The 18,869-nt window shown below is 41.6% G+C and overlaps 9 protein-coding genes across 9 annotated transcripts; all 9 read left to right on the forward strand.

Moving 5' to 3' along the window:
* Positions 1 to 423: 423 nt before the first annotated feature.
* TM35_000171320 (uncharacterized protein) lies at positions 424 to 2,391 on the forward strand (the record flags this gene model as incomplete). Its single annotated transcript, XM_029026211.1, has 1 exon — positions 424 to 2,391. One exon carries the CDS (start codon positions 424 to 426, stop codon positions 2,389 to 2,391), a length of 1,968 nt encoding a protein of 655 aa, XP_028882326.1.
* A 1,099-nt stretch (positions 2,392 to 3,490) lies between these two features.
* TM35_000171330 (uncharacterized protein) lies at positions 3,491 to 6,097 on the forward strand (the record flags this gene model as incomplete). The annotated part of the gene is made up of 1 exon (XM_029026212.1): positions 3,491 to 6,097. The coding sequence occupies one exon, from the start codon at positions 3,491 to 3,493 to the stop codon at positions 6,095 to 6,097; it is 2,607 nt and encodes an 868-aa protein (XP_028882327.1).
* A 543-nt stretch (positions 6,098 to 6,640) lies between these two features.
* Positions 6,641 to 7,681, forward strand: TM35_000171340 (uncharacterized protein; the record flags this gene model as incomplete). The annotated part of the gene is made up of 1 exon (XM_029026213.1): positions 6,641 to 7,681. The coding sequence occupies one exon, from the start codon at positions 6,641 to 6,643 to the stop codon at positions 7,679 to 7,681; it is 1,041 nt and encodes a 346-aa protein (XP_028882328.1).
* A 355-nt stretch (positions 7,682 to 8,036) lies between these two features.
* On the forward strand, positions 8,037 to 8,840 carry TM35_000171350 (uncharacterized protein; the record flags this gene model as incomplete). Its single annotated transcript, XM_029026214.1, has 1 exon — positions 8,037 to 8,840. The coding sequence occupies one exon, from the start codon at positions 8,037 to 8,039 to the stop codon at positions 8,838 to 8,840; it is 804 nt and encodes a 267-aa protein (XP_028882329.1).
* Positions 8,841 to 9,176: 336 nt separating this feature from the next.
* TM35_000171360 (putative deaminase) lies at positions 9,177 to 10,277 on the forward strand (the record flags this gene model as incomplete). The annotated part of the gene is made up of 1 exon (XM_029026215.1): positions 9,177 to 10,277. The coding sequence occupies one exon, from the start codon at positions 9,177 to 9,179 to the stop codon at positions 10,275 to 10,277; it is 1,101 nt and encodes a 366-aa protein (XP_028882330.1).
* A 371-nt stretch (positions 10,278 to 10,648) lies between these two features.
* On the forward strand, positions 10,649 to 11,479 carry TM35_000171370 (uncharacterized protein; the record flags this gene model as incomplete). Its single annotated transcript, XM_029026216.1, has 1 exon — positions 10,649 to 11,479. One exon carries the CDS (start codon positions 10,649 to 10,651, stop codon positions 11,477 to 11,479), a length of 831 nt encoding a protein of 276 aa, XP_028882331.1.
* A 396-nt stretch (positions 11,480 to 11,875) lies between these two features.
* On the forward strand, positions 11,876 to 13,789 carry TM35_000171380 (ABC transporter-like protein; the record flags this gene model as incomplete). Its single annotated transcript, XM_029026217.1, has 1 exon — positions 11,876 to 13,789. One exon carries the CDS (start codon positions 11,876 to 11,878, stop codon positions 13,787 to 13,789), a length of 1,914 nt encoding a protein of 637 aa, XP_028882332.1.
* A 366-nt stretch (positions 13,790 to 14,155) lies between these two features.
* TM35_000171390 (uncharacterized protein) lies at positions 14,156 to 15,439 on the forward strand (the record flags this gene model as incomplete). The annotated part of the gene is made up of 1 exon (XM_029026218.1): positions 14,156 to 15,439. The coding sequence occupies one exon, from the start codon at positions 14,156 to 14,158 to the stop codon at positions 15,437 to 15,439; it is 1,284 nt and encodes a 427-aa protein (XP_028882333.1).
* Positions 15,440 to 16,757: 1,318 nt separating this feature from the next.
* Positions 16,758 to 18,512, forward strand: TM35_000171400 (uncharacterized protein; the record flags this gene model as incomplete). Its single annotated transcript, XM_029026219.1, has 1 exon — positions 16,758 to 18,512. The coding sequence occupies one exon, from the start codon at positions 16,758 to 16,760 to the stop codon at positions 18,510 to 18,512; it is 1,755 nt and encodes a 584-aa protein (XP_028882334.1).
* Between the last annotated feature and the right edge of the window lie 357 nt (positions 18,513 to 18,869).

Here is an 18,869-nt window from a genome sequence, read left to right on the forward strand (position 1 = left end):
TTTTTTTTTTTTTTTTTTTTTTTTTTTTTTTTTTTTTTTTTTTTTGCTAGCAAACTGCAATTATTATTCTGATCCAGTGCCTTAGTTCAGTGCATGCATCTCCTCTCTAACCTGCACTCCCGTTTTGCAATTCTGAAACCCCATATGAGGTAGATGTCTTTTTTTTTTTTATATATTTGTCTTCAAATTAGTTCAGTTCGGTTTAGTTTATTTTTTTTTTTATTCTTGTTTGTTATTTTTGCGTTGACCTTTGCTCTTGTTTTTAATGATTTTATGCCTTAATGGATTACTTTTCAAAACTTCTTTTTTGTTTATCATCTCTATTTTAAATGTTTATGGTACAATCCCCACCCCTCCACAAAAAAAAAAAAAAAAAGAAACAGAGTTAGCAAAGGAGCTTTTTATTTTTTATTTATTTTAAATATGAAAGAGGCTCCAAGGGAAACCTCTGATGCCGGAATTCCTTATGTCTCAATTAAAACAAGATTCCACCAGCTTCAGACGTTTTCTGATATTAAAAAAACAGTGAGGTCCTTGGCTGGGGATCCTGCAGATGTATCGGTCGCTGGTCTATCACGAAGTGCCCATGGAGTTAGTTCCACTGCTCACCCGGATGTTAGTACTGGTGGTAGTCCCGGTAGTTGTGGGGAGCTGGATACACGCAAGAGAGTACTTTGCGTGTGGGATGTGGATGACACGCTCGTCAGCTCGGGTCCATCTGGAGTTCGTCAGCATCCTCTCTTTACTGAGGAGGAACTCACAGGCCTCTACCGAAATCTTAAGGCGAGACATTTGCTGCTCTCGCAAGGTAGCATTGATGATGTCTTTGCACCTGGAGGATTAGGGAAGTTGCAATATCTGGCGCCCTTCTTTCTTCCACAGACTGCTGCCATGTCAGCCAAGAAGTCAAAAGTAAATGTTGGATGTGGCGGTTTCTTCACCTCGTGTGGACGACCAAATACGGCGCGTCAAACAAACTCCAATACCGCCATCGATAAAAGTAGTAGTGGAATCAAAAAGAAGAAAAAAGGAGAAGGGAAGGATAATGATGAGGATAAAGATGCCGGGGCGGATATTGTTCGCATTGCCACTCTACGTGCCCCACCAGAGCAGCCAGAGGATACAGAACTGTTCTTTAGCGAAGATAAAAAACCACCACGGTGTTCGAGCGAAGTGCGGTGGTTGGTAATGCGTCCCTCATTGTGGGGTATCTCACTTGCGAGTCTCTCAAACTTCATTGCCCCATCAGAGCATACCGCCTTTCTTGATGGCTCTGTCTTCCATAAGATGGATGTGGTTCGCTCTTTGGCGGCTAGTGGATTATGGGATGTTGTATTTTTTATGGACAATGATCTCACAGAGCTTGGATTGATACGACCAGGTCTTGGTATAGATGACTACTATCGCATGAAGAGCGTAGGTAAACTTTTACGATTTTTTCAAGGAGATTATCTCCTACTAGAGGTTTCCGCCGCCTTAGAGGAAAAAGAGCGTAAAAATAACGTAGTTGAAGTGACAACGAGTCCTTCGAAAGATACAGATCCGATATTGAACGGTAACTCAACGGAAGTAAAGAATGGAGAACGTAAAAAGAGTACTAGCATATCTCAAGCTGTTTTTTTACCACTTGTCCAGATACTTGGGACGGAAAACAAAATTAATGGTGAAAGAAAAGTTAGTGATTGTAGTACATCTGTAATGAAAAATAAGGAGGATACACAGTCACAGGGACAAGTAGTAGAACTTGTTTTAGCTCATCTTCGACTGAGTGGGGCGAAGTTTCGCCGTATTACCAAGGTGGAATCTGATCCATTGTCGCGTAAAGAGAGGGAATGGTGGCATCCAGCACTTCGAACAGGTCCGCCTTGCACGGATGAACATTACACACAGTTAATGGAGGATTTTTTCATCTTTGAAGCGGAAGTATTAAATGAGGTTGCGAAGCCATCACCTCAGATTATGACATTTTATGGATGGGAACCAAGTATAGGCGTAGTGCGTTATCCTATATACAAGAGACCAGAACATATTCCAAAACTTAATAATCAGTATGAAGAGGTTTGTCATCAAGTGATAACGAATATTATCGAACAGCTAGATTCCCGATTAACCGCAGCGCAAGAATATGAACTAAAGCGTGAAGCAAACATTCTCTACCGACGCCTTATTCGACGTCAACCAGTGATAGACCCCCAACTCATTGTGAAACTCGCCACTGCGCTTTTTGAAACACTACGATCAGAGGGACGTTTGCCACGTAACCTTTCCGATAGACTCAAGAAAGACATTCGGTTCATGTTAGGGGATGTCATCACAAGCACCAGTAACAGTAACATCAGTGAGGGAGTCAATAGGCACAACTCTCCAACTACTTCCTCCAAGACGGATTGACGACACATGTGTAGATGAGAAGGAAGTATAAAAACAAGGATGACAAGGCCCAAATAGCAAAGAGTTAAATAAAAAAGGAATCGCTCATATATATTTCATGAAATTAATTTCAATGAAGAAGAAAAGCTTCTTCTGTGTAAATAAGGGATGAAAAAGTGGGTGGTGGTTGAGAGTATGCGCATGGATAAAGGGAGTTTATAATTTAAATCTTTACTTTTTTTTTAATTGTTATTATTATTGTTATTATTTGCTCTTTCATACTCGTTGGTATTACTGTGGTTTTTTGTCGTTCTCTCACTATTAATGTGAAAGTATAGTGTGTATAAAACCCACACTCTTATTTCGTGCTGACGAGATTAAATTATTGCATCTGGTACGAAGGCTTACTAGTTTGCAGGAACTAATAAGATATCAAAACAGTTGACTGCTTTTTCTTATTTGTGTTTTTCATTTTCTTTTGATTCTGAGAGAGATTCCCTAGTTGATGTTAAAACAGAAGAAATTGTAAAGCATTGAATGAAAGAAACACTGCGGTTAAAACAAATAAGAGCCATGACCGAAATAAATAAAAATAAGAATGAAGGACAAAAAAAAAAAAAAAGCAAAGGGTCTTGTAGAAAGTCATCATTCCACCACGAAGAAAGAAAATGAGATACTGTTTTTTTTTTTTTTCCTTTTTTTTTTTTTGGAATAAATTCCGCGACTCTCATTCTGTGAATTGTGCGTATCCCCCTCCCTTTCTCTCACTTATTTATCGCTCGTTCGTTCCTCCTCCAACTCCATCTTTTCCATTCTGTTTATTTATTTATTTATTTGAATTGGTGTACATGAGGTATTTTCATATGAACAATGTGAGAAAAAGACGCAGATTTAGTCAAGTAATTATGGTATTTGAATATTTCCTTTCTCCTTGTATTGGTATTTATTGAGTAAGAGTATTTTTTATTTTTCTAATTTTTGTTTTTACGCGTATTTGTTTCACAAAAAGAGAATAGCCTCGTTTGAGGTTTTGTCGGAATACAAGAAAAAGGAGGATTGCGAATCTCCTTGGGGGTAGCAGCAGCAGCAGCAGCAGCAGCAGTAAGAAGAAGAGAATATTATGAATATGTCGCTGCGTACATTCTGTATTATTCCCCATGAGTCTCGCGATGATAACTTCTTTGACGCCGTCTTTGAAGACGGTTTAAGGGTACTGCATTCTGGCCGCTTACACTCGCTCTCTTTGTCGCATGTCTTAAGTCCTGCCCACGATATTGTTGGCCATGTAGTAGGCCCGTTGCTGGAACAGGTTCGACAGGGCGGTAATGCAACCCTCATTGTAGCGATACCGGATGATGAAAATGGCGAAGGTGACGCTAACGGTATGAATAGCAGTAATAGCAGCAACAATACTGCTGCCTATGAGTCCCATAATGGGGGAGGTAAAATTACATCGGGGGAAGAATTAGAGGTGGCATTTGAACTCTACGCGCACTTTATTCCGCTCCTTTTTCGGGCAGCTGAGCAGTGCTGCTTTGCGCGTGTGTCTGCCGTTGCCTTCCGCGTTGATGGTAAAACGGTGTATGATCTTCTTCAGCAGCGTGAGGTGCGGGGGGTGGGGGAGGCGCAGTACCACGTGGTGGAGCGCGAGGGGTCCTCGTCGCGGTGGGGGGCCATTCTGCGGTTCCTGCAGGACTTCCCGCCCGCCCTCGTGGGGCCCTCCTCCTCCTCCTCTTCTTCTTCTTTCTCCTCGTCGGTGGTGGTGGTGCGGGTGGAGCTGGCGGGGTACGGGGCGGTGGGGGTCGTGCGGGCCGGCGGTGGGGCCGACGCCCTCCAGCAGTTCGACCGCCTCCTCCGCAGCGGCGGGGGCCGGACGTTCCCGCCCCGCGGGCCCCTCACCGCCGCCCTCCGCAACGCCGTCCCCCCCGCCGCCCGCACGCATTTCGTCGGCATCCCCACCCCACGAACTGCCCCACGCGGCACCATGCGGCTGCTCAGGTGTATGGCAGAACTATGCCGCGAAACAGTGGCGACACCACGGGGGCATGCAGCATCGTTAAACGAGTCAGTGAAACCACAAAAAGAGGAGGAGGAGGAGGAGCAGCAGCAGCGGCAGCAACAACAACAACAATTGCAACAAAAACAACAGGTGAAGCAAAAGGATCCGAAGGAGCATCCCTACGCATGGAGTGGGGAGTTGTTTGTAGATCCTTCACAGTGTCTGCGTCCGATATCAAGTAAGAGATGTAATACCCACGGACCGAATTGGGATTGGGGCACTGCTCGACCGGAGCATACACCGCGAGATGGCAACATAACGAAGTCACATACTTCTCCCATATTAGTGACTGGGGAAGAAAAAGAAAAAACTGTAGATAATGTTACATCCCAAAACTCAAGGGAGCAAGCTCTTGTTAGTCGTGCGGCGGCACTAGATCGTACAAATCGTGAACTTGTAGCAGCCTTGTCATCGGCGAAGGCAGAAGTGAAACACTTAATGGAGATGCAGCAGGTATCGCAGGAGGCTCTACGGCAGAAACAAGACGCTCTTCTTTCTTTGACAGCATCTAGTGAAAAGGCCAAAGAGGAGAATGTAGATTATGCAAAGTTGGTGCCAAGGTTACTTCGTAAAGTGAAAGACCTAGAGAAGGAACGAGACTCCTTGCGAGAAACTATAAAAGAACAGGAAGTTAAGAATAGTAACATTCAGGAGGCATACCAGAAATTACAGGATCAATTCCAGAGACTACAAAAGGAGATGAAAGCCATGTCTAAGAAAGAAACACAGCGTCTACGGGAACAAGCCCTTAAGCGTATTGGAACTACAGAAGACAGGAACGAATCTCTTAATAAAAGTCGCAAGGGAAGTTCTCACATACAGACCCGTAGGAAGTCTAAATCACCGGTAGTTGAATCTAGCAGACGTTCAAGAAGCGCCTCCATAACGCCACCAGTGGAGAGTGGTTCGTCGCTTCTTGAAGCAATTGAGGAACTTAGAGAACGTAATACTTCATTAGAGACTGAGCTTCGAGAGCTTCGAAGTCAAAAAACTATTGCAGCTATTCCTACTTCTGATTGTAATAATGGTGTTAATCATATCCGTAATGATAGTAGTAATTTGGCTCCAGGTGGTGGTAGCGCTAAACCAGTGGTTAGGTGTTCTTCCTGTGACTTGACAAAACGTCACCTGCAAAGACTCTCCGAGGAATTTGAACGCACTTGCAAAGAAAAAGAGCGCCTACAGTGCCTCCTTACTGACCGTTCTTTTCAATCATCTAATCTATTAGGAGGAGTAACGACGACGACGACGACACCAACAACAACAAAAGCATTACGAGATGCGGTTAGTATTGTTGCTACTTCTATCATGGCTGGATGCGAGTCGTTACGAACGCAATTAGAACATCTTGAGACCGAGGTTCAACGTCATGGACGAAAAAGTTTTCAAGACTCCTTTCCAAGCGGTGTATTCCGCGAACACATGGAAGCCTTGGCTGCAGTGTCTGCAGCTGTGCAAGACATTAACAGCAGACGTTATCGTGGAGTAGAGAATTATGAACGCATAGTTCCTTCATGTGCTACAGCAGCGGATACTGAGCAGATGTCGAGTGTGCTTTCTTTTGAAGTGGAACGTGGGACTCGTCTGCGTGCCTTTATACCAACGTTTGCTCAGCTTTCTGTAGCAACAGAACACCTGCGGATGCGTGTTTTTCCTGCAGAATCTTGATATAATAAATATTACATTTATTTGTTCACGCTGTCGATTATCGCATTTCTTTTCCTTATTTACCATATAGAGTGAGTTTACAGTTAAAGCAGAAAATATACCCTTTTTTTCTCTTTAACCTATTGTATGAGTGACTGTTGCATGCTTCCTCTTTTTCCATTTTGCTGTCGAGATAGCACACCTCCTACTTTTTTCTTTTCTTCGCCATTGGTGTGGGGTTGGTCTCTCTCTCTGTTTTTTTTTTTTTTTTTTTTAACGTCCTGGTTTTATTGTCCAGCGTATGGGCAGGAGTATGTTATATTATAAAACTTTTTCTTTCTTTGTTTGCTTTCTTTCCTCTATTTGCGTTCTTCAGTGTGTGCTCCCTCTATGGTTTTATTTTTATTTCTTTGTTTCTCTTTTCTTTTCTAGTGCTTGATGGAAAAGGGAGGGAAAGGAAGGGAAAAAAAAAAAAAAAACGACTCCGTGTAATTCTGTATTTGCCTAATTAGCTGCCTTCTCTTTCTCTTATTTGCGGCAAGTAGGAGAGGAATAAGGAAGACTATGTGGAAAATTGTTGAGTCGAAGCAGCAGCCCTCCAAACGTCGGAGAAAGAGTTCTGTTGAGCGGAGAAAAGATGCTGCTGCGGCTTTTGTGGCTTCCGCTGCGGATACTTCTTTCCATCAACCCACCGTCACCTCCAGTTCTGCAGCGTTGGTTTCATCACTCGCACGGGATCTCCGCCGGGCTTCTCAGGTGGTTCAGGGAATCACATTTCTCAGACGAGATGTGTTACTACCGTTGCGAAGGTACTTAAATACACATGCGGATAAAGTTACACGTATTCATCTTGTGGCTCTTGGCATTGGACCTTTTTCTCGACAAGAATCACACTCAGGATTTTTGCAAATGGCACTCCTGTTGGCCATACAGAATGAGTGCGAATGTTTTTTGAGAAAATCAGCGAAATCATGCAGGATAGATGGTATAGGTAATATCACGGAGACTACTTTAACACAGGAATTGAATACTTCATCTCAAAGAGAGACGACTAAACTCATCACAAGATTTTTTGATCCAGCGATAAGCGATCTTCATGCTCGCTGCTGCGAGAGATTTGGTATTGTGGTTGAGTCAGAAAACTGTTACGGTGCATATACACCAAGTGGAGAGCATGATTTGCTTGTTGCATACCTCCCACATTCTCCTTGGACCCTACTGCGTAATTTATTTATTGCAAACATAAAAACATTTAACGACCTTGCGAATGATAAACAAGAGGGTTTTCTACAACGTACCTTGGTGATTGGAAATGATCTCCGTGAGAAATTGACTCGTTCTGACAACTTCATGGAGTTACTAATTAAAGTCTTGAATTTTCACGCTCTTCAACCTCAGGATAGCGGCAAAAGTGTTTTAGAGGCGGAAAATTTAGAGACTCATTCACATAGCGTTCCGAAAGGTATGAGTCGATACGACGTTTTGCGTGCGTTCTCTGACACAGCTGTTATGCAATTTGAAGATAAATGGGAAAAGGAGCTTACAGAGACACTGCAGCAGATACGTCTTCCACCTATTGTACGTGGAGGACTTGATCTTGCTTAACGAACTTGTAAATATATATATGTGTGTGTGTGTGTGTTTTTTTACCACCTGGTGAATGAATGAATAATGATTTTATACCTGTTGGGTAAAGTTTATTCGTTTTTCTTTTTGTGTTAGATTTCTTTTTTTTTTTCTTCTTCTTCTTCTTCTTCTTTGTTCTTCGTTTCTTATAGTTTTGCAGTCTTGGTTATATTTTTTCTTAGATTCTTGGGACTTGTCAGGAGGCTTGTATATTTCTATACATATTTTTATTTTTTCCAGATAGCAGTAAAAGCGGCTGTATCACATTTCAAAAACTCTTTCTTATTCACATATACATAGAAAGATAACAAGAGGATAAAAAGGAAAAGTCTGCATGTCGGTTACCCCAGACTATTTTCACTGCCTCACGGATACGCGTTTCCGCAGTTGTGTATATGAGCCGGAGGCCGATACATTTCTGCTGTTGGAGGCCCTTGACAAAGATGCGGTGTTGCTGCGCCGGATGAGCCCACGCCGCTGTGTGGAAGTTGGATGTGGTTCAGGGACTGTTATTTCGCATTTAATGCTCGTCCTCTCTGGGATTGCGGGATGTGCGGAGAAGCTGCCGGAGGAGGAGAAAGTTGCTGGCGTGAAGTATCATGGAGTGGATGTTAATCCCGTGGCGCTTGAGGCGACGGAGATGACATGGAGTAAAACAATAAACCAACACTTCAAAGGGGATGAAATGCCGCATCTGCAACTTCATCAGGGTGACTTGTTTACTCCATTTGAAGAAGAAAGTTGTAGTGGTGAAGAGGGGAGTAATGCTACCTTTGATGTTATTCTCTTTAATCCACCTTATGTTCCAACAAGTATGGAAGAGTTCTTGGGCGCAGGGACCCAAGGTGATTTTATCACCGCCGCGTGGTGTGGAGGTCCTCGTGGGCGTATAGTGGTAGACCGCTTTATCTCATCTTTACCAAAGTTTCTTTCGTCAAATGGTGTCTGTTATATTATAGCCATAAAAGAGAATGATGTACCTGATATGATGAAAGCGATTTGCTCTGCTTTTGAGAATAATACACAGTATAATGATGCCATTTCTGTTGATGTGGTTGCTGAACGCTACACTGGGGAGTACTTAAAAGTGCTTCGGGTAATACGACGGAGGCAGTACCAGGTAGCTCACATTGGATGATCTGAGGAAATAACAGAATATATATATATATATACTCTGACAGTTTAAATTTTTTTTTTCTTGAGTTACACACTGTGGTCCCTCATCCTTATCTCTTATTTAGGTAAAAACATCGTTTAATCAATATATGAATAAATGCAAAAAAAAAAAAGATAAAAATACGTCAAATTTTTTGAGTGCAACCTCAGTAAAAGTATCTCTTTTGGTGGTGTTTGAAGGACACCTATAATGGGTTTTTTATTTTAATTGTTTGTACTTTAAAATAATAATTACACGCGATTTCTCTTCTTTATTTTATTATTATTTTTTTTTTCTTCTTTTCTTTTTCTATTAGTAATGGAAGAGGTGGTTACCCCAGAACCACCCCCTCAGCTCGTGCGTGGTGTTGCAATTCGCATACAAAAGCCTAGTTGTAGTGCTGCCTTTCTTGGTATTGCTAACAAGCATTTTCCACTCTCATCACATACTTCTCATTTGAAGCGAATTCGAAAAACCCCAAATGAGGCGATATCACCGCTCTTGGATGATGCGGATACCAATAAAGAAAAGAAGAACGACACTTTGTGCAATAATGTGACTACTGAAACTGTAACTGATGTTTCTGTAGTCCCAGAGGAAGATCATTCACTGCAATTGTTGCTTGGGGTTGAATCTTCTATGGATACCAGTCTTCTTGAGAGGTTTAGGGAGGTATCTGGTTCTGCAGATCCCATTAGGATGGAAAGTGTTTGGGTGCCAGACAGAGCCCCTCGCAGGTGTCCAGAGGAGTGGCGAAAGTGGTCTGCGGTGTGGCCATTTGCCTCTCCAAAGCCACGACCGGCTTCTTCATTTCCACAAGAGGAAGTTGTTCACATTCGTCGCATCTTTAATGAAGTGGTGTTGCCATTGGCAGAACGTACACGCAGCGCAGAGGTACTTGGATTGGCAGCTGTGTTGGTGGATCCCTCACAGAATTGGCGTATACTTGTTTCTAGCGATGAGGCTCCTCCACTCTTGAGATCAAATGCAGTGGCTTGCTCTGGATACATTCCACAAATTAACTGTACTGGAGGTAGAGGACAAGATGGTATTGTTCTTGACCATCCAGTTACCTATGTGCTTAAGAAGCTTTCCTATCTCCAGTGTAGTGATGATTCTTCAAGTAATGAGGAGGTTCCTTATTTGGCGAATAATATAGATCTTTTCGTTAGTCATGAACCGTGTGTGATGTGTTCAATGGCGTTGGTACACAGTAGGGTAAGACGAGTTTTTTACTGTTTCCCTAATTCTACACATGGTGGATTGGGCTCCATCTTCACAATTCACGCTATTCCTTCACTTAATCATCACTTTCGTGTTTTTCGCTGTAGTCCAAGTTGGATCTGTGAAAAAGCCGATGAGGTGCATGGGGCTTGTGATGATACTCTCAACAAGTGGGAAACTCTGCGTTATCCATGATGACACTTGAATATCTGAACGCAAACAATATATACATCATCATTATCATTTATTTTGTGTATATTGTAGGGGTGTGTTGGAAATGATTCTTTTTGGGTTGTTTACACAATCACCCCATAACTATGGAGATATCTGATGTGTAACAAATAACATATACTCATTTTCCCTTTTATTAATATCTCTCCCTTTGCTTTTTTTTTTTTTTCGTTTTGTGTTCCATTTTTTTTTTTTTTTTGTTTTATCTTTTTCGTTTTTATTATTTATCTACATTTTTTTTTTTACTCATACCTTCTCTATTAGTGGGACACATAAATAAACCATAAAAGCAACAAACCGAATAAAAACCCATTAGTTTAGTACTCTAAACCCATATGAAGGCATTGAGACTTCGCACAGTAACTGGACTAGAGAGCAATAGAAAGGCATTACTGACTTACCTGAACTCCCTATGCACAGCGGGCCCAGTTGGAGAACCCAGTGATCCTCTTTACATACATCTGCAGATAGATGACGGTAGACGTGATACACTTCTACAACATGTGAAGATATTATACGATGCCGCATTACAACACCATCCAGAAACATTTGTAAGTGTCGTCCCACTCACACCACCAACATCAACACTAACAACAAGTGAAGTGACAGAGAAACAGAAAGACACATCCAATTCTAGTACGGCATCATTGCCATTGTTTACATCTGCCTTCATGACAGCCAATCGTGGATTTGAGCCGATGTATGCACATGTGGCTCTTGGTGGGACGTTTGACCGTCTCCACGCCGGACACAAACTGCTACTCACCACCGCATTATTTTATACCAATAAAACTTTACGTGTTGGGGTTACTTTGGAAGAAATGTTATCGAAAAAATCTCATGCCTCCTATATTGAACCCTTTGAAACCCGTCGTGCTGCTGTTTCTAATTTTTTGCGTAATCTTCGTCATGATATCGAGTTGGATGTTGTTGGGATCACAGAGGCGAGTGGTGGTACCGATCGCGATCCATCTGTAGAAGCGTTGGTGGTCTCTCCAGAAACCGCCGGTGCACTTGTGCCGATAAACACCGCCCGGGCCTCTCGTGGATTACCGCCGCTGAAGTGCATTGAGATTCCATACGTGGCCGTTGGCGGTGATGATAATCGTATCAGCTCCACAGAACTGCGGAGGCGGATTGAGGAACGAAAGCGGAATGAGAAGTGAATAGTCTAGTCTTTGTGTACATGGTGATGCTTTTTTTTTTTTTTGCATATATATATATATATATATATATATATATATATTATCTAGTGATGTGAACTTTTCCTATTTGTTTGTTTCTTTCTTTCTTTGGAGAAGAAAAAGTAAACTGGATGTGTATCATGTGGTTTCTTTTTTGTTTAAAATTCAAAAAAGCAAAATGTGTAACAAAAAGAGAAAAAAGAAGGGAACTGTTGGAGTCTGTGAGTGACCATTATTATTATTGTTTTTTTTTTTTCTGTGTATGTATGTGCCTCTTTTTCTCTCTTGATAATCCATTCTCTGTTCTTTTCTTTCTTTGGTGTTTGCTCTTGAAATAAGAAAAATAAAAACAAAAACAACAACAAAGAGGAATCATACATGATTTCACGTGATGTATTCTTCTTTGCTGTGCAGTTCTGGCGGCCGCATGTGAGCATCATGTTACTATCGGCTTTATTGATGCTCTTCTCAACGAGTTTGAGTCTCGCCATTACTCAAATAGCCAGAGAAGTCGCCACCTTTAACAACACGGCGGAAGATATCATTATAAACGACAATGATCATACAATAATATTTATCGCCACTCCCTCTGCCTTTACACAACGATGTATCTTTCTTGCTGTGGTGATATTATTATATCATTTTTTCTCTTTCCTAGCCCATAAGACGGCTTATCAAGCAGGACAAAAGATTCACAACACAATTTTAGAGACTGTTCTTATGGCTGTATTGCGAACACCACATGTAGATCGTATTTCAGCTATTAGTCCTGTTGTGTTATCACAAATTATTTATTCCAGCGCCAAAACATCAGCTGACGTTGCAGGGGCTTTATTAACAGATGTACTTTCATCTATATATGGTGCTATTGCTATTTTTTGTGTACTTCTTCATATGTCTATTACACTCACTCTCACCATAAGTGCGGTACTTGTGGGTTCACAACTTATTTTACGCATCATGCGTCAACAACAGAATAAACGTAGTAAAGAATTGGCATTGGCAGAATCGAATGTTCAAGCCTTTACAACAAATGCACTTCATCGTAATGTAACCATTCGTGTATTTCATGCGGAACCACTTATTTTAAATGGAATTCGAGAGCGTCTTTATAATTTATCCATGATTAACTCAAATGTAGTAACTTCCATTCATGGACAAGCTGGGTTTTCATCCGCAGTGACAGGACTTGTTTTTGTATTAGTCCTTGGAATGACAAATTCTTACCATCAACAGGGGGTATTAGATATTATAGATATTGGCATGTATTATTTATTACTTTATCAATTTATTAATAGACTTCAGCAATTACAACATGACATTCAACGAACTCTTTCCCTTCTTGAGGGTCTTTATACATTAGAACAGTTAATATCATGGTATGAGGTAGGTCACCTGGTGAGTCAACAACTTACACATGTGAAATCTCATTCAATAATAAAAACAGACAAACCACTGATAACAAGTGAAAACTCATTAAAGGAAAGTCCTGCTGATAAACAGAAGGGTGTTGTCATCTGCGCTTGTGAGAGTTCGGCCCCTATTCTTTTGCAGAATGTCACTTACATATATCCAGAGATTCCATCATTTTTCCCTGATATGGTAAAAAGTGGAAATCAACTTTCTTCACCATCTGGAAGTAGACAAACAGCGGAGACGGCAGATATGAACTTTCATTATGAGAGAATTAATGGGATTCAAGATATTTCTTTTACCATAGAAACTGGAAAAATAAATATTCTTTACGGACCAAGTGGATCTGGAAAGAGCACCTGTCTGAGACTTCTCGCCGGTTTACTGCAGCCACATCAAGGGACCATCTACACACATGAAAAGATAGCTCTATTAGAACAACATCATGCGATCCTCTTGGGAACAGTGGCGGATAATATTCTAATGACAGATATAAGAACATTATCAGAAGACGCGGTAACTCTTGCCCGTCGTGATGTGAATACAGCCATGCAACACAGTAGATGTCATTCCTTTTTACATGATCCATTTGATGTGTATATTCATAGTCCTGAGAAGACACAATTTAGTGGAGGTCAACTTCAAAGAATTTGCATGGCTAGATTATTTGCCAAGCGAGACTCTACATTGTTTCTGCTGGATGAACCTACCACAGGTCTGGATAAGGAGAGTGTGGAACATCTTTTACATACACTTAAAGATCTTCACAGTACATATCATAAAACAATTGTGGTCGCCACACACGATACACGAATGACCTCCATTGCACATAATATTATAAGATTCGACGGTAAAAAAGAAAACTGTAAGAATGATTAATCCTTAAGCTCAAAAGGCTGAGCAAAGAAAAAAAATAAAAAAGTATTATATATATTAAAAAAAAAAAAAGTTAGCTATCGGATAATCACATAAAAGTAAAAAAAAAAAAAAAGATCAGAAACACTCAAAAAACGAATAGAGAGGGAAAAAGAAAATAATATGATCGTACTAATTCTTTTGGAATGCTTTGTGGTTCTTTTTTTTTTTTTTTTTTCTCTTTGCTTTTTTTTTCTCTATTCCCTTCTTTTTTTCTTTTTTTTTTTCTTTTAGGCTTATTTTTATTTCTGTACGATGTTTTCTTCGAGTCCATGGTTAACCTCTTTCTTGAAGGTATGGATAGATTCTTTTTCTTATTATTTTACTGAAATGACTTGTGCAGATAAGATGGACGAAGTTTATGCATTGTTGGAACAACTGCGTGTTAGTGAAATTGGTGGTGTGAGTGTAGAAGAAGGATGTGTACTCTGGGATAGATTTGTGTTTTTAATTTATCGTATTTTTTTGGAGTCATCATCTTTTGCGGCTGTTGGTTATAACGCTTTTCCGAATGTTCCCACCATTGTGGATCATGAATCTAAAAAGGATTTCTTAACCTATATGAATGCATTAGTTGCCGATATGAATACGGTCTCGTCTCAGTTACGTGATTTGGAAAGTGCGATGTGTGCTGTGAAATCTTATTTATCAAATGATGAACTTCTCCAATGTGAGGCAGAGTTCAAAAAGGAGCAATCCACTCTCTCGGATGCCTTGCTGCGTATTTCCAGTATGCGTACTCGACTGATGGACCTGCAGTGTATAGATAGACACCATTCCTCTCATTCCGCTGGTGTTGTTGTTCCTTCTTCTTCTTCTTCTTCTTCTTTACAAAGGCGACGAGAGGAGACAACACGTGTCTTTCTGGACACCATGCGGTTTTGTGATGCGGCGCGGGAGGCACTGCGAGAGTCTTCACGCACATCTCCTCTCACTGTTGAGATGTCAACATCAACATTATCATCTCCACAACTCATACGACTGACGCGGGAAGTGGCGGAGCTGCGGGCCATGCGGGCAAAAACCCTCGCGGAGCTTCACCACTGGCAGACCCCCGCAGCCACATCCCACAAGGAACAATGGAAAGAAAAAGAAGAAAAAGATGAAAAAGAAGAAAAAGAAGAAAAGGAAGAGTTGGAGGAATTGCGGCGGGCGAATGCGTCGCTGCGGGCGGAGTTTCACGCCGGTTGTGCGGCACTGCGGGAACAGCGGGGGGATGTGAAGATCCAACACTCTCTCTTGCAGTCCATACAATCACCATCACTGCAATCCTCATCATCCTCATCACTGCAATCATTGCAATCGCGATGGGCATTCGCCACCGCCCGACGTGATCGACTGCGGCGAGAAGTGGCGCAACTCACAAGGGCATGTGAAGTGGAGCGAGCAGAACACCAAACACTCATTCACTCCTCCTCTAATTCTAATTCTAATTCTTATTCTAGTTCCCCTACACACGCCCATTCCTTTACAAGAGATAGTTCTCATGGAAGGGAATGGGTGGAGCAGATTGCTGTTGAGGATCTCGCGTGGGAGGCACGGGCACAGGCGAGTATTGCCAACACCCTGCGAGCACAGCTCCACACTCACACCGCATCCACCGGCAGTATGTAGGAAGTGAAAGATGAAAAGCGGTGGGGATTGTATTAGCTGTTGTGATTTGATGTCTCTTTAAATAATGTGAGGTTTTTTTTTTTTATTAGTTTTTATTTTTTATTTCCTCTCTATTTTCTTTTTACTGTATCATCTGGTCTCCTATATATATATATATATATATATATATAAATGCAGCACTTTCTGCGATATTAATGACGTCTGTGTGTCTGTCTGTCTATGTTTGTTTGTTTGTTTGTTTGTTTGCCGTCTTTTTAATTTTTTTCCCTTGTTTATACCGTATCTTTGAGTCACCTTTACGCATATACTGACCGAACAGTATGGGAAGGTTAACACAAAGAAAACATTTTATCGTACTATCATTATCATGCAAATGGCATATCAAACTTCCGCTAAAAAAACTAGATATGACCCTTAAAAGAAATGAGTTTATTATTATTATTATTATTATTATTATTATTATTATTATTATTTTTTTTTAAATTTGTCTAATCATGGATGGAGACTTCTCTGTTTTCACTCTGTTTGCTCTCTATATAATTTTTCTTTGTTTTCTTATATGTGGTTATTTGCTTGTTTTTATTTGTTGAATTTTTGAAGAAAGTACAATAACGATAAGGACAACAAGGAAAAGGAGAGCAAGTGCGGCGATAGTTCCCTTAAGTGGAAAACATATATAACGAACACCGGGTGAAATACAATAAGAAACAAAGACATTTATTTACATTTATTTTTGTAAACTTACGCGCATAAAAAAAAAAAAATAAATTGACGTGACAATGAGCATGCGTATGTCCCCTGGGAAGATATACGCCGGTGGTGCATTCATTATTTTGTTCTTGACGGCATGGAACCGCCGTTCCACGCAGCACCTTCGCACAATTGTTGAGAATGTTAAAGAAGCGAAGATGCAAGAGGCGGCATATCTTCGCGAGACGAAACGCGACTAGCACAGAGTTGTATATATGTGTTTTTATTTGTAGTTATCTTTTTTTTTTTGTTTCTTGAGTGTGTGTGTGTTTGCATATACATGTGTGTCTCCTGGTTTATATATATATATATATATGTGTCTGTGTATATTCAAATGAATGGTGTGTTTTTCTGCTTCTTATTTACTGCCTTATGGGAACGGGGAAAAAAAGGGGGGAAAAAAGAAAACCAACACAAGAAAACATAGTGTGCCCCAAGAAAAGAAGGAAAACAACAACAACAACAGCAAACAAAGAAATCCACAAGAAAGGGAGTTTTGGTGGTGTAACACAACAGTATCATTAGTAGTCATATCGAGAAGAAAGAAAGAAAGATGGAAACAAACAAGATGCAGCTACCCTCATCTCAACGGCAAAGTACCTCAAAGACCAGCTCCACGCGGGATAGTGACAATCAAACGGTGATGGACGAACATGGATTATTACAATCATTTGTGCATAGACGGCGGCGTATGGAGGCGGCAGTGCGTCTGGCTCGTAATATGTTGGGAGAAGTAACATCCATCACCGAGACGGATGAGAGCGCGCCGTACATTCTCTTAGTGGAGGATGTCGCCGGCCCGGATGGGATGCCGCAGAATACAGCGAATGTAAATGATACGTCGCTTTTAAGTGCCACCCGACATGGAATAAACGGAACGGGGAAGTCCTCCAATCCACCGGAGGCCATGTTGGATCAGGAGATAAATGATAAACTCAAGCGATTACGTGAGATGCGGGCTGAACAGCGAACAGCAGCAGAGATGCAGGTAAAACCGGCATTTGAGTTGGCAGAGCGTGTGTCAGATGTACCTGCCCCGCCTACACTGTTTACATCCACCTCACTTGCCTTTTCGTTGGAGACTCTTGGTAAAAGTGTGGCTAAAATAATATCGGCAACCGATGGCATTTTGGTTCAGTTGTCCATATTAGATAAAACAAAGAGTCCTTCTATATTTAATGAGATGCATACCCTTTCTTTGCATTCACAACATGCATTTAAATGTTATTCTGCAGCATTGCAGCATTTAAAGCAGTATGAAGTTTGTCAAAAGGCACTACAAGATGGTACTGCAGAGGAATTAAGCACCATGCGTGAACAATTTCTTATGCGAAAAGAGATGCTCACAGCACAGGAACAAAAACAAAAAGTTGTTGATGAACATTTGCAAGCGATGAAACTACGTTTGAATGCCATTGATGCGAGATGTCGAATGTGGTCCTCTGTACTTCTTGACATTGCACCACCTACTTCAGCTTATTTACCAGGAATGTCTATTTGCAGAATGTCCGTTACACATGAGCGTGATCTTTTCCTACCACGCAGTCCCACACTCTCACGCCCTGTGAGTAACGCCCAACGATATAGTGTTGCTGGTAGTTTATCGCAGGCATGCTCCAACACACGTATGCACACGCCTGTATCCACGCAGAGTATTGACAGCCGCGCCTCCTCCATTGGCACCTCCGATGAGTTCGAAACCCGCGTGGATGCGATGGAGGTGAAGGTGGCGCAGTCCTGGACAAACCCGTATGTTGTGAAGGCCCAACGCTGCACAGAGCGACGGCGATGCATGCGGCGATTCATTGGAAGTAAAACACCGCCGCTTGTCGATGTCGCCGCGGCCTCTATTGCCGGTGGCATCGTCACAAGCGGCATGGCGATTGGACACTCGCCGGTCTCATCACGGCGGGAATCCACGCGGTTCATGCGCATGGAAACACCGCGGCCAGTCAACACACACGATGGCGCCGGCCGCGCAGTGGCAGAGACACGCCTGTCCGCACTTCTGCGCACACTTCTCACCGCCGCCCCCCGCATGGCCGCAGGGACGACAGACACGCACAATCCCAGTCATCGCAGCAGCGAGACACAAGGGAAAAGTGGAAGTGTGGAAAGTGCAAAGACGCCCGGTTCTCTCACAATGTCGGCAGAGGAGCAGGTCTTATCACAGGTTGGTAGTGATATGGTGGCGGAGGTTTCTTTTATGGACGAAGTTCTTGAGGCGCCCACGACGGAGGAGCAGCAGGAGTTGAATGCCGTCATGGAGAGCAGCAGGAACCTCCTCAGGTTTCTCGATTCAGGAGGTTTGACGTTGTCGTGAGGAACACTGCTTATGTAAAAGAGAAAAAAAAGAAAAAAAAAAGAGACGAGAGCGAAATTTCGCATCGTACTTATGTGATATGGGGAGCTTTTAGAGCTCTGACAAGTCATGATGGAACAAGTGAAAAATGGAAAATGAGTCATTTAACAAAGAATAGTGGAAAATATAGTTTTTGGGTATGTATATATTGGTGAATTTTGTTATTGTTTTGTCGTTTCTTGACAGTATTCTTTTCTTCTTTTCTTTTTTTCATTTAGTTTTTGTTATTGTTACCATAAAACGATATATCAACTTATTACAAGAGGAATAAAAAAAGAATTGTAAAAAAAAAAAAAAAAAACAGAAGAAAAAAAAAAA

This window comes from Trypanosoma theileri, assembly GCF_002087225.1.
Source record: "Trypanosoma theileri isolate Edinburgh chromosome Unknown TM35_Tth_17_V1, whole genome shotgun sequence".
Classification (NCBI taxonomy): domain Eukaryota; phylum Euglenozoa; class Kinetoplastea; order Trypanosomatida; family Trypanosomatidae; genus Trypanosoma; species Trypanosoma theileri.